This window comes from the organism of the source record quoted next, unplaced genomic scaffold (assembly GCF_019419815.1).
Source record: "Pyrus x bretschneideri cultivar Hongxiangsu unplaced genomic scaffold, Pyrus_bretschneideri_v1 Contig2, whole genome shotgun sequence".
Taxonomy (NCBI): domain Eukaryota; kingdom Viridiplantae; phylum Streptophyta; class Magnoliopsida; order Rosales; family Rosaceae; genus Pyrus; species Pyrus x bretschneideri.
In genome coordinates, this window is record NW_025999501.1 from 5,698,870 (window position 1) to 5,711,994 (window position 13,125).

Genomic DNA, 13,125 nt, shown 5'->3' on the forward strand with positions numbered 1-13,125 from the left:
CTTCATCAAGGATTATAAATGGGTTGTTTGTAAGATAAATTAATACTTAGAAGTTAAATTAGGGTTTGTGTTTCATGTTAGGCATATGGGTTGTGGAATAAATTTCGGGTTTTGACGTGCTACAAAACTGGGATAGAACAATTTCTGGTTCAAGTGTCCAATTGCAAAAATTTGTGGAAAATTTTCCGTAATATGCATATGATGTGCATGGCATCTTAATATGAGAAACGAGAATGTTCACTAGTTATGATGCACATATATTGTGCCCCGAAATTTAGAGAGTATGACCACAACCTAGTTGGCCTCGGCGAAAAACTAAATTAAGAAAAAGTATAGAGGATATTAAGGATCATGCATGTCCATGAAATAACGACAACAAGTATCATGTTTTCTATGTGCACGGTTAAGTGGTGATTGATATATGTAACAAGACTTTTCAAACTACCATTGTAGCCTTATATACGTAACAATTATATTTTAATTGTATCCACTATACCAATAGGTTGCCGTTAAAGTTTCTTATTAATGTGAAAAGCAGCTCATTGCTCGATCTCCAGTTTTGTGCATGTGGTGTGCATATAGTGTATATGGACAGGTGATGATGTCATTTTTTTGATTTCGAAGGGAAAGCTGTGAGCTTTGGGTTTTTGGATTAGCTGAGATCTATGAGCATATCATGTGCATGTCGTGTACATATAGTGAGCAAATCCTAAAAAATTCATCCAACAAAATACCAGCATTAATGATTGGGCTTTGTTCCCACCCTCGATGCGAGTCCAGTGATGGTGGTCTCGACCTTTGATTGTTTGCCATGTTGCCAGAAAATGGTGAAAAACTCATGGCCTGCTTGAGTTTCAATCCCAACGAGTAGGTATGAAATTCGTAACAAGGCTAGGTGTTTTAAACTCGTGAGGGACCAGATGAAATTGGTGGTGGCTTCGATTTGGAATTGTCGTATTTCTGGGTTCCCAGGAAATTATGGACAACCATCCAAATATGCTTTTTACTATTTAATAAAGCTATCTCAGGTCATGCTATAAAGTAGAAGTACAATCTGATTAACCATAAAAGAAATGTTTTAATATTCTACAAAGTGCAGGTAATCTATCATTTGGAGCTTGGAGATGAGGGACCTTCAAAGCGAAGATAATCATACATAATGCCCTGGAAAGGGCCTGTGCTTCTTGGTTGCGTCAAATAGATTATATTCTCTCCCTCGACAAGCCGAGAGCTTGGTACGTCCACATTGTAAAGCCAATAAAGCCCGTGGATTCCATGCCTTGCTATTGAGTTATCTCTCCCTATCATCCCGCTCGTGAATAGAGGGCGATTTGCCTTTGGATCATTCACCCGAACCTATATATATAACATATATAATTAATATTCACTAGTTAAAGCAAAATTAAAAAAAAAAAAAAATGTTCATGCCAAACCACCTCAAAACATTAGTGTGGATTTGGTAACAAAGTTGATTATGTTCTGAACACACGATACCTACTTACAATTTAAGCATCTATCTAGTAATACAAGTCTGATGATATAACATTATCCGCACATAAAAAATATTTATATATTAATATACATGTATGGTACGTTAATCATGAAATTACAATTAAATAGTGAGTTGTGAAATATACCTGCAATTCAGAAAAAGTTGCAGAGGCAAGCGCTACTCTCAGCTTGTAGGAACCAGTTTGGTCTACATTGTCAAGATTGAATTTAATTTGCCAAGTAGTTCCTTGATATTTATTATCATCTTTTTTCCTATACACATGGTAATCAACAATAAAATGCCATAAGTTTTACGCCGATATACTGGTCAATCGGTATTCTTGCTTCTAGTGCTAGATATGATACCCGTACAAATTGCTTGTCGATTAAGAAAAATCGATTATATATAGTATGGGATGGAAGAATTGACACCTGGTAACCTGAGCAAAGAACCAGTCTTTGCTGTAGTCACTGACACCAACGGTATAAACCAAGTCTTGATCAGAATATAACTCTGAGTATCTTTCCCACAGTCCGTACTGCCTAAACCTGCCAAATGAAATCTTAGTTCATATCTTCTATACAGTCGTTTCTCATTTCTTCAAAATCACAGTCCGACACAAAATCATTCTTGTAATTTTTCATAGTATTTTTGTGTACACATGTCAGACTGTGATTTGCTGGTACTTGAAGAATATATGCGTATAAGTATGAATAACAGCAAGGGGCATATAACTAAGCTAACCTGTCAGGATGATTGACGAAGAGTTTGTTAATGTACTTTGGATTAGGGTCGGGAACATAAAACTCTGCAGCAGAACGATCCGGAATGCCTATTTCCCATAAAGTATGGCCATCTCTGGGAGGCTCATATACAAGATCACCCATATCAATGTCACAACCTGCATTGCTTGCACTGTTAATTTCCTTTTTTCTTTTCTACACTTTAGTAGCTGATAGGCAAAACGAAAGAAGTAAGCCCTACAAATTAACATTAGGGAATTAGTTGGACCACCTGAGGTTATAGTCATAACAACATCGTAATGATAATCTCCAATAAAACCAGGGACAGATGCATTCAGATTATAATCGCCCGTGCGTATCCCATTGATGCAAAAGTAGCCATCTTCATCGGTTGTGGTCCAGAATTGATAGTCCTGACTTGTAATAAAATGTGAGATTAAGAGCAAATTAAGTTGAGAATTATATGTTTGAACTAATTTGAACATGTAGAATTCAATCACCTTGCATTCTCTTTGCCACGATCCAATGTCTCCTGGCGGGGCTAACCCAACATACGCACCATTGACGGATATATAATCGTTGCTAACGTATCTTGATGTTGGATATCACAATAACCAAAATTCAAAACGGAAACATGTTTAGTGTCCATAGTTTTGGAATACAAGCTAATTACAAAAAATATTAAGGCATGACTAAAATAATTAACACGTATAGTTATGTACCTATCTTGAATAAGTAGTCTGCCCCTAACATTACCCCGCTCGTGTGACTTGGGAAATTCCTCAGATGCTGGGAAGCTGTAGGGCCAACACTGGACTTCCATCATCATCTGCAAAAGCAATACTACTCATCAATTTGATTAGTTAAAATAAAGGAGAATGATTCCCGCAGTATTTATGTCCTTGATCATTCTTTGTTGATTTACTCAATCCAAAAAGCAAGAATAAAAGAGGGTTTATAGGAGAGAAAATAGGTATGTGAAATCGTTTCCATTCAAATTAATGAATTGTCACTCTAAATTATATGCACTCATCACCATTCATGTGTTTTATATATGTGTGTATATGGAGTTTGAAAGAAAATTAAACAAAATTTGGTTAATATTGCTGTTAATTAATGTAAATTAAACCTGTGATTTAGCATCCTCCCATAACGAAAGTGGGTCATTTCCGTCATATGCTGAATTAACATACATGAAAACTGGCCCAAAAACTTTCTTCCATTCCTCACCCGCTGCAAATTTTGGAACCAAATCTTCTCCAGCATAATGTGCGCTTAGAAACATCTGATTGTACAATTCAAAATTATTAGCAATTTATGTAAACCTTATAACCTATATATGATGATAGATTTTCTCGACCAATACTGAAATAAATTTCAAGATTGATAAGTGTGGAGTGTGAATAACGTTACGTTGTAACAAATGCGACAGTGGTTGAGTTTTGGGTCTACTTACCGCAAGGGTGGTGGGGCCAACGTGGGAGGTAAGGTTCTGCTTAAAGGGTCCACCAGATCGAAACTCAGTGCTAGGGGTAATTTGCCAAAACCCCACTGGTGGCTCGGTGCATATCCACCCATGAACCTTATTATCCTTGTTGTCACATGAATATTGGTATTTGTCATCCACCTGATTAATTAAGCATCAATTAACTTAGGTAAATAATTAGATTGTCATCTTAAGAAAAGTTTTATTTCATAATTTTTGTTCTCAAGTAAAATAGAAGATTTAATGAGAAAATATATATAGGTAGGAAATATTGTTACTTCTCCTTTCAGCTCAGGCTCCACAGGATTGACAAGAAGAACGGCCTCCGGATAGGCCAGGGCTTGGCCTCTCGGTGGTGAACGGTCATCAGGCAAGGGCATGTTTCTTTGCCTATTGTCCGCCATGGCCATGTAGTGAAACCTTTTTATCCAAAATTCCACATAAATCGTCAATTAGATTAACTGTAATCATAGATCGATTCTGAACATTTCATTGTTTGTCAACACATTGTATTCGCCTATTTATTAGATGACAATTTGATAACTAAATAGTTTCATATTTTGGTGAATTTTTGCATAATTTCTTTCAATGATGACTTACAATTTGATCCTTTCAAATTATAAGAAATATTATGGAGTGGGACAGTACGAGTGATTAGCACCATAATAAAGTTATTACTTGGTTAGCTTTTACATAGAAAAAATTGAGGAATTTGTGTACTTGTCTTTTCTGAGTTTGAAGGCAATTCTGGTTTCTCCAAGCTCGAAAGCAGGCCAGTCCTTCAAGTGCTCGTAAATGGCGTAGGAATAGAAGCCTGAAGAACCTCGAAGCATAATGAACCTACAAATTTACGTATGATCATCATAATAATCGATATTATAAGTTTCAAGATCTTATCTTATATACACTTAATGCATTGGCAATGAACATGTATAGGCCAATGAGGACCTTTTATCAATATTTAAGGGTACGAGTTTGCCCTCTTGGGAGGGATCCCAGGTCCTTGTGAAAGAGAGCTCCACCTGTTCTTCAGTTTCCATTATAATCGTAAAGCTTGTTCCCTTGATCCTGCATGCAAATTGTTTCAATAATGTGTGACTTTGTTCAAACAGAGTATGGTTTGTTCAAATAGAATACGGATATAATAATCGAAATTATAACTTAATATTGTTGTCGAGGGAGCAGCTTGTTAGCAGGAATTCTGTCGTAGAAAGGGGATAGGTATAGGACCATCGCGTAGTGACTATGTATTAACCATCTAGGACCTATTATATATTTCACTGTTTCCCTTTTCTGCTCTACCAGAGCCTTATTGTCCCGTTTTTGCTATAGTAGAATGAGATCCCTGCTAACAAAGGTCTCTTGTTACAGAGAGGAGCTATATATATATATATATATATATATATATATATATATATTTCATGTAATAAGTTATATTAATTAGCTTATATAAGTTTCAAACTATGTACCAGCCAACTAGGTCTTGAGGATAGTGGTAATGGTATGATCTTTTCTCGGCATTGGAAGTATTCTAATCCTAAGTTCCTCGATCAAAAATGAAAAAGAAGGCAATTAAGTGGCCCGTTGTGAAATTCATAGTAATTTCATACTCAGTTGTTTTAAAATTAGAGATTATACAATGATATATTAGGACACATAATTGAGAAATATATTGTGTGATGTTCTGATTATACTATAAAGAGGGTAACAATATATCGGACGTACACATCAAATATTCCTGTTGTTCCAGTAGTAGCTGAGTTCCAAACAAGGTCCCAGTACCTACAATATTTTCCATTCAAATTAACTACATAATAAATAAATGAAACATATATCAATTAATCAGGACACTGAGAATTCTAAGTGATGACTGTTGTAAGTTGTGAAAATACCCTCTGTTAGATTCCTCGTTACGAATTTCAAGCAAGTTATCGATGCCATTGTATCGAATTCCAGTCACGATTCCCTCTGGCTTTGATAGCGTCACTTGGAGAATCCCATTATCCATCATTACCTGCAATTCATTTCACCATGAAAAAGTTTCAAACCAAACCAAAACATGCATGCATGCCTGCCTACAGATTTATCAAACTAACATGCAGAAAGTTAAGAAAAATTGCACTGCAGATTTTATCAGGTAACTTACATGGTGATCTTGAACAAGCAATTCAACCCCAATAGGTGCCATGATGGATGATCGATCGAGCTGATTTCTAGAACTTATTTCAATACAGCAATGGAAATATATATCAGTTTTTATCTAGTTTTATAGCAGTGACCCTCTAAAAGAAATTAATCAATTAATTAATTTATAAAGAATAATGTGATTACTAAAAAGCAAGATATAAAGGGATAATTATAAGAATACATACGTAGAGAGTAGAGTAGTTTACTTGGACTAAAAACAAAGCAAAGCTTTTCCAGCTTTCATTTGTGGTAACATATATGTTATATATGGTTTACTTAGTCGGCACCATTGCTTAATAGTTAGGCGTGCAAGACTCGCTTCGCTTTCTAGGCCACCGCTTTTATCACATATAACTTTGTTGTACGAATACTTTTACTTCTTTTGTTGAACTTGAAAGGATTGACAACTAATTTATAGGGATAGGATTCTGGGATCAAATCATTTACAAGTAGTGTTCCAACATTTTGATGAAAACAAAAACAACACAAGAAGTCTAACTAGAAATTGCACTAATTAAAATCCCGAGATTAGCGTAACTTTACCCAATATTATTCATGCTCAAGTTCGGAAAAATGCTCATAATTGCAAGCTCAAGCTGATCAACTCTGATAATTTTTTGAAGCTCTAATTTTTTATTGGCTTTGCTCAACTCATTCTTTAAACAAACTCAAGCTTTTGTTTAGTCCGATTTAATTTTCATAAAAACCTAATAAAATAAGCATAACAAAACTGTTGATATTAATGTTGCAAGAGTGTGCACAAAATAATAAGTTAGTACTTTAAAATGACTTCATATCCAACATAAAAAATACGAGCTGCTCTCAAGTTTTGTGAGCTGAACGCTCATCTCATTTTTCTAACGAGCCTAACATTTTGTTCAAGTTCAACTCGTTTAACATACAAACCGCGCTTGCATTTATTTTATTTTGAACTATAATTACATGTATGTATGTAATATTATTCAACTGTATGTATGTAGATATATGTACATGAAATATTACACACGCTGATACAAACATATGCACTTGAATCTAAGATGAACTGAAACTACAAGGTGGGGGACCTTCAAATCGTATATAATCGTACATAATCCCTTGGAAAGGACTGGTGCATCTTGGTTGTCTAAAGAAGAAAGTATTATTCCCCTCAACAAGCTGAGCGCCTGGTACGTTAATGTTGTACAGCCAGTAAATCCCATGGATTCCATGTCTTGCAACCGAGTTATCCCTCCCTATCAATCCACTTGTAAATAGAGGTCGCCTTGAATCTGGATCGTTAATCCGAACCTGACGAAAAGAAAAGGAAAGATAGATCAGTGTGATTTATAATCTACTAATGAAATAAATCATGATCTACATTACCTGCAATTCAGCAAGAGTTGCAGATGCAATTGCAACTCGCAATTTATAGCTACCGCTCCGATCCACATTTTTCAGTTCAAACTTGATCTGCCATGTTGTTCCTTCATGTCCGTTGTCTGTTTTCCTGCAGTACACGAGAAATTTAAGCACCAGGTAACCAGACGAGTGACATCTTCATTATGATTTTCACAATGAAGGTCATTATTTAAAAGAAGTAAAGAACCATACCTGGGAACCTGAGCAAAGAACCAATCTTTAGCATAATCACTAACACCGACAATGTAAACCAAGTCTTCATCGGGATATAATTCAGCATATCTGTTCCAGAGCCCATATTGCCTGAACCTGCCAGAAGGACAATGTGAAGACTGTAATAAAAGAAGTTATTACCGACCTCTTAAGCATTAACATAGATCCTTTATAGAGGTCCTACTCTTAACTAGGTTTGTTTCCCCCCTCACCCACTATCGTTTGCATCAAAGAAAAACATAGGTCCTCAATTTGGCTGATGGATCGTTTTAAATGAATAAAAGCCACATATAAGTTGATACAGAAAATTTTCCACCACTTGCACATTACGAGTACAGAAGGGTAGTTTTGATCACATTCATACGGCATTATGAAGATCCACAATCAATCAACTCTTTAACATTACAACAAATGATGGCTTGCCTGTCAGGATGATCTATGAAAAGTCTGTTGATATACTTTGGATCAGGATCAGGAACATAAAACTCTGCAGCAGAACGATCAGGAATGCCTATTTCCCACAATGTTGGCCCATCTCTTGGAGGTTCATACACAAGATCACCCATTTCGATAAAAGAACCTGTAGCACAAGTTATGAAACCAAAATGTGCAAGGAAGGGAAAGAAGAACTAGAAAAGGTTTAACAAAAAAACAATTGACTTTAGTATTTAGGAAGTTCAGAGTTAAAGAATATACCTGAGGTTATGTTAATGACAGCATCATACCGGTAATCTCCAATAAAACCAGGCACCCATGCATAAAGATTGTAAGTGCCAGTACGCACATTGTTAATAGAAAAATAACCACGGTCATCTGCCCTTGTCCAGAATTGATAGTCCTAAGAAATGTGATAACCATATAAGGATGTCTTTAGACATTGACTTATGGAATTTGAATCATGTTTCGCTACATATAGTATATAATATGGTTTTACCAGTCTAATTACTTCATATAATTTCGATATTAAGAGATATAACAAAAGGGCATGTATCAACGGCGTATTCTATGCCATAAAGTAGATCGCTCGAAACTTTTTCATGGTAACTGTGAGACCTTTAACACAAAAACCACAAATGTGGAATAATTTCCCACTGCTCGGTGACTGTGACCTGTAGTGAAGCCCAGCTATATTAAAGAATAGAACCCTACCTAGATTTCAAATTACTTAACATCATAAAAAAAATCAAAAACCATAAATTTTCTTCGACATAGCACATAGCTAATCAGCAAACATTGTGCAGCCCAAGATTCATATAGAGGTTCACAAAATTCACCTTGCATTCTCTTTGCCATGATCCCGCATCTCCTGGTGGGGCAAGACCAACATACGCACCATTTGCAGGTGTGTATTCTTCACTTATATACCTGGACATTGTAATTAAAGGACAGATCAATTTAGCATACTCGGCAAAAAATTTCAGGAAAATAAAAGAGGACATAATCAACCATTAGTTTTCTTATTTTTGTTTCTGGCAATGGGAGCCATCAATTTGATACTTGGAAATTGATTTATCATCCACTCATGTTAATTAATTGCTCATTTTCTACTGAAGTTTTCAAATGAAGATAGAAAAGAATAGAAAAGAAGTGAAACTGATAGTACTCAGATTTAGTAATTAATAGTACAGACCATAAAAGATAAAACTAATAATACAAACTAGTGTATCTAAATTCGAACCTGTCCAAGACAAGTAGTCTACCACTCACATTACCCCGTTGACCGGACTTTTGGAAATCCTCAGATGCGGGGAAACTATATGGCCAGCTTTGTACTTCTGTCATCATCTGAATACCATTTTGTGTCAGCAGTTTTTAATTAAAAACGTACTTTCCTGACTTTCCATCTTTAGAATGAAAGCAGGGTTGTTTTCTACGACAAACCTGTATTTTAGCATCCTCCCATAGCCAAAACGGATCATCTTTAATTGTGGAAGAATTGAGATAGATAAAAACAGGGCCGAAAACCTTCTTCCACGGTTTGCCACCCCTAAATTTTGGCACCAGATCTTGTCCCGCATAATGACTACTAAGAAACATCTGATGACACCAACAGAAAGGTCATAATCAGACTAATGTCCCAAAGTTATACCAACATTTCTGATGAGCAAGAATAATCACATACAGCAAGAGTGGTAGGGCCGACATGTGAGGTTAGGTTCTGTTTTAGAGGTCCACCAGATCGAAATTCATCACTGGGCGTGATCTGCCAAAACCCGACTGGTGGGTTGGTGCATATCCACCCATGAACCTTATTATCTTTGTTGTCACATGAGTACTGGTACTTGTCATCCACCTACAGCTCATAAAATTATAATAAAAGAACCGATGCATAACAAAAATATAACGAAAGAAATGCACTTAAAACCAAGGTTCTAAAAGACGCTAGGCGCTAGTCGGGCGGCCAGCTGGGGCCTAGCGCCTAGGCGGCTAGGCAGGGTCTAGGTGGGCGGCTAGGCAGACTAGGCGGGCGCCTAGGCAGACTAGGCGGGCGCCTAGGCAGACTAGGCGGGCGCCTAGGCAGACTAGGCGGATTTAATTAAATCTATTATATTTCGTGTAAATAAGTGTGTGTTTATGCTTAAAATATATATGATTTCATCATAAACTACAAAATAGAATGACATATCTATTATGAGTTATTGGAACATAATGAAAATGTGGGAACAAGCATATAAGGTGTGTTCATTTAAGTATTCAACAAAGTCTCTTACAATTTATTGAAAAAATAAAATACAAAATGAAAGTTATCTATTTTCTATCTAAGTGAGTCGCAACCTAGGCCGGTGGCTAGGCGGGTCTGAGCCGGCTAGGCGGGTGCCTAGGAGGTCTAGAAGTGTGCCTTAGTAGGTCTAGGCACCCTTTCTTAATTTTCAAACGCCTAGGTATTAATCGGGACGGTGGTCAACCGCCTAGCGCCTAGACGGCGCTAGGTGGGGATTTTTACAACAGTGCTTAAAACCCTCACAGAGGTTAGAATAAAGTCTTATTTAGTATGTGTATGGCCTTCAAAGTTCACAAGTTTAGTTTAGAAAGATCTTGACCCACTAACGGGTTATTTCCACCAAGAAAACCAATGACAATAGTAAAATAACTTGGAAGAATATGTTTGAAAATTGGCTCAATAGTCCCATGCCACCATCACCCCCAAAACAGAAAGACACTCCAACACATTAATATACAGTAGGAAGTTGTGAGAAAATACCTCTCCTGCGAGGTCTTTCATCTTGGGATCGACAAGTAGGACAGCCTCTGGGTAGGCAAGGGCTTGACATCGTCCTGATGACCGATCATCAGGTAGGGGCATGTATCTCTGCCTGTTGTCTGATACAGTCATGTATTGGAACCTATCAACTCAAATTGTACCATTGTTAATAACTCATATGCAAGCTAAAATACTTACATTTATGACTAACTTTTTGTTATATGCCATGGCATAAGCTGACTAGGTAATGTAAGACACACACACAAACTTTTTTCTTACTACAAGTTTGAAACGTCATTACGAAAAAAATCTATTTATAGGCAATTTCAGAATAGTTAAACACAGAAAAACAATATACTGCAAATAACTGATCCTGAGAACTCTAATAAGTACAAACTCCATAATCCCGGAGTTCTAATGAAACGAAACACTAATTCTTAGTTTGCACCTACCCGAAAATGAATACAAAGTATAGTCTCGTATGCAACATCATGTCTTCTAATAATTAGTTTGGTATAAACCACTGTGCAAAATGAGAAACAGTATTTGACAATATGAAAGCAGAAGTTTGTTTTGTTTACTTGTCTTTTCTCAGTTTAAAGGTTATTCTGGTTTCACCAATGTCGAAATCAGGCCAATCCTTCAGGTGCTCGTAAATGGCATAGGAGTAGAAGCCCGAGGAACCACGGAGCATTACAAATCTAAATGAAATACAGATAACACTATCATTGAAATAACAGGAATCACAATGTTACAGTCAGTTTAAATAAGCCAAGATCCTAATGTATAACTGGAATTGGCTGTACTGATAAGAATAGAAACTGTGTATGAATTCAGGAGAGACCTTTTGTCTATGTTTAGGGGAACGTATTTCCCCTCAAGAGAGCGATCCCATGTTTTTGAAAATGAGAGCTCAACCTGTTCCTCATTCTCCACTATAACCTTAAAAGTTGTACCTTTTATCCTGTATAGTTATCAGATAATTTCACTCCATCAGATAAAGTAAAAAGGTTGCTCCAGTATATCTAGAGAGAAAGGAGGGGAAATACATACACATCAAATATTCCCTTACTTCCTGGTGCACTCCAAACAAGGTCCCAATAACTACACAATCATTGGAATTCAAAGTCATAATCTTCAAAGACAACAAAGGCCAAATATATTATATTAAATGACGAAGAAGACGAGAGTAAGAAGGAGAAGGGGGAAGAGGGACAAAAATAGAAGCAACTAAACACGGCGATCATGTACCCTCTGTTAGTTTCCTTATTAAGAGGTTCAAGCAAATTGTCAATGCCATTATATCGTATTCCAGTGACAATGCCATCTGGGTTTGATAAGGTAACTTGGAGTATGCCATTATCCATCACCACCTGCACACGGATGCAAGTTCAAGCACAGAAAGCGAACATTAACATAACCGAAACACATTCATTTTTCCTCAACAAAAATCTAACTGATCAATTCAAATTATATCTATTTAGCAACTTCTAGCCTACAATAAGGCTGATCACTCACATGGGGGCCTTGAATATACAACTGCACCGCGGCAGATGACATAGTGTACGACACTTGATATCAATTGGAGCTTGTTTGCCACAAACAACCCAGATTATGAATTTCTGAAGCACACAAAAAACCCAAATTTATGATGTTCTATGTGCAAGAAATGTGGCGCAATCCGATCATGGAAAATATGTAATTTGCAATAATTACCCAGATGGAATATCAATTTCATCCAATTGACTCTTTCCCAAAAACCAAAAACACATGTACAAATATGTAAAGATCAAAATTTTTAAGAAATGAAAACAATATCTGCATTTGTTAAAGCTGTGATCACTTACACGAGAGAGATGGGTTTGCTCGGGTTTGTGAGATCACCAAGTTGCCCCGGAAGATGTTATCGTCTTCTTCCCTCAACGTTGATGGGTGAGTGAGAGGGGAGTAAGTGTGATGGGTGGTGGCTGAGTGAGAGTGAGCGTGATGGGGGGGGTGGGGGTGGCATAGGATGATTAATTTGACAGTTGACAACTTGATACCCTGCCGTTGCCGCGCATTTGGGAGAATTGAGGACGGTTTGCTATGGCCAAATTTTCTTGTACGTATTTATTTATTTATTTGTTATTATTATTATTATTTATTTATTATTATTTTTCCTTTTGTCAAAGTTATTATTATTATTTGGTTTTTTATCACAAATGGTTTCTTAAATTGACCTTCACCATCGACATGGTCCCTGAAATTGAAAATCAATCAATGTAGTCCCTGAAAATAAGTGTTGCAAATCAATGTGATCATTTTTGTCACAATTCTGTTAAAAATTCCATTAAGTGCTGATGTGGCACATAAATGGATCTCATAAGTCTTTTTTCCTCACAAATGGTCATTGAAATTGACCTAC

General features: G+C 36.5%; 2 protein-coding genes across 2 annotated transcripts; both read right to left on the reverse strand.

The window, feature by feature from the left end:
* Nucleotides 1-966: 966 nt before the first annotated feature.
* On the reverse strand, nucleotides 967-6,029 carry LOC125467896 (probable rhamnogalacturonate lyase B). The gene is made up of 15 exons (XM_048583342.1): nucleotides 5,868-6,029; nucleotides 5,614-5,735; nucleotides 5,447-5,503; nucleotides 4,670-4,789; nucleotides 4,442-4,561; nucleotides 4,000-4,141; nucleotides 3,692-3,862; nucleotides 3,365-3,520; nucleotides 2,958-3,064; nucleotides 2,736-2,826; nucleotides 2,507-2,648; nucleotides 2,237-2,393; nucleotides 1,924-2,040; nucleotides 1,638-1,764; nucleotides 967-1,356 (listed from the first exon to the last, which is right to left on the reverse strand). The coding sequence occupies exons 1-15, from the start codon at nucleotides 5,907-5,909 to the stop codon at nucleotides 1,108-1,110; spliced, it is 1,920 nt and encodes a 639-aa protein (XP_048439299.1). The 5' UTR covers nucleotides 5,910-6,029; the 3' UTR covers nucleotides 967-1,107.
* Nucleotides 6,030-6,807: 778 nt separating this feature from the next.
* On the reverse strand, nucleotides 6,808-12,801 carry LOC103956155 (probable rhamnogalacturonate lyase B). The gene is made up of 16 exons (XM_048582923.1): nucleotides 12,569-12,801; nucleotides 12,240-12,343; nucleotides 11,973-12,094; nucleotides 11,775-11,825; nucleotides 11,566-11,685; nucleotides 11,303-11,422; nucleotides 10,722-10,863; nucleotides 9,642-9,812; nucleotides 9,401-9,556; nucleotides 9,198-9,304; nucleotides 8,794-8,884; nucleotides 8,216-8,357; nucleotides 7,943-8,099; nucleotides 7,499-7,615; nucleotides 7,271-7,394; nucleotides 6,808-7,195 (listed from the first exon to the last, which is right to left on the reverse strand). The coding sequence occupies exons 2-16, from the start codon at nucleotides 12,279-12,281 to the stop codon at nucleotides 6,941-6,943; spliced, it is 1,917 nt and encodes a 638-aa protein (XP_048438880.1). The 5' UTR covers nucleotides 12,282-12,343; nucleotides 12,569-12,801; the 3' UTR covers nucleotides 6,808-6,940.
* Nucleotides 12,802-13,125: the final 324 nt, after the last annotated feature.

Bases quoted from the DNA above. Each gene is read 5' to 3' on its own strand.
- LOC103956155 (XM_048582923.1), bottom strand. From the start codon at position 12,281: ATGTCATCTGCCGCGGTGCAGTTGTATATTCAAGGCCCCCAT. The intron at 11,423-11,565 runs GTCTCTCCTGAA...TATTTCATTTAG, and splicing joins CCCCTAAACATAGACAAAAG to ATTTGTAATGCTCCGTGGTT. The intron at 10,864-11,302 runs GTAAACAAAACA...TTGAGTTGATAG, and splicing joins TTTAAACTGAGAAAAGACAA to GTTCCAATACATGACTGTAT.
- LOC125467896 (XM_048583342.1), bottom strand. From the start codon at position 5,909: ATGGCACCTATTGGGGTTGAATTGCTTGTTCAAGATCACCAT. The intron at 5,504-5,613 runs GTATTTTCACAA...AAAATATTGTAG, and splicing joins AACGAGGAATCTAACAGAGG to GTACTGGGACCTTGTTTGGA. The intron at 2,827-2,957 runs GTACATAACTAT...TCCAACATCAAG, and splicing joins AGACTACTTATTCAAGATAG to ATACGTTAGCAACGATTATA.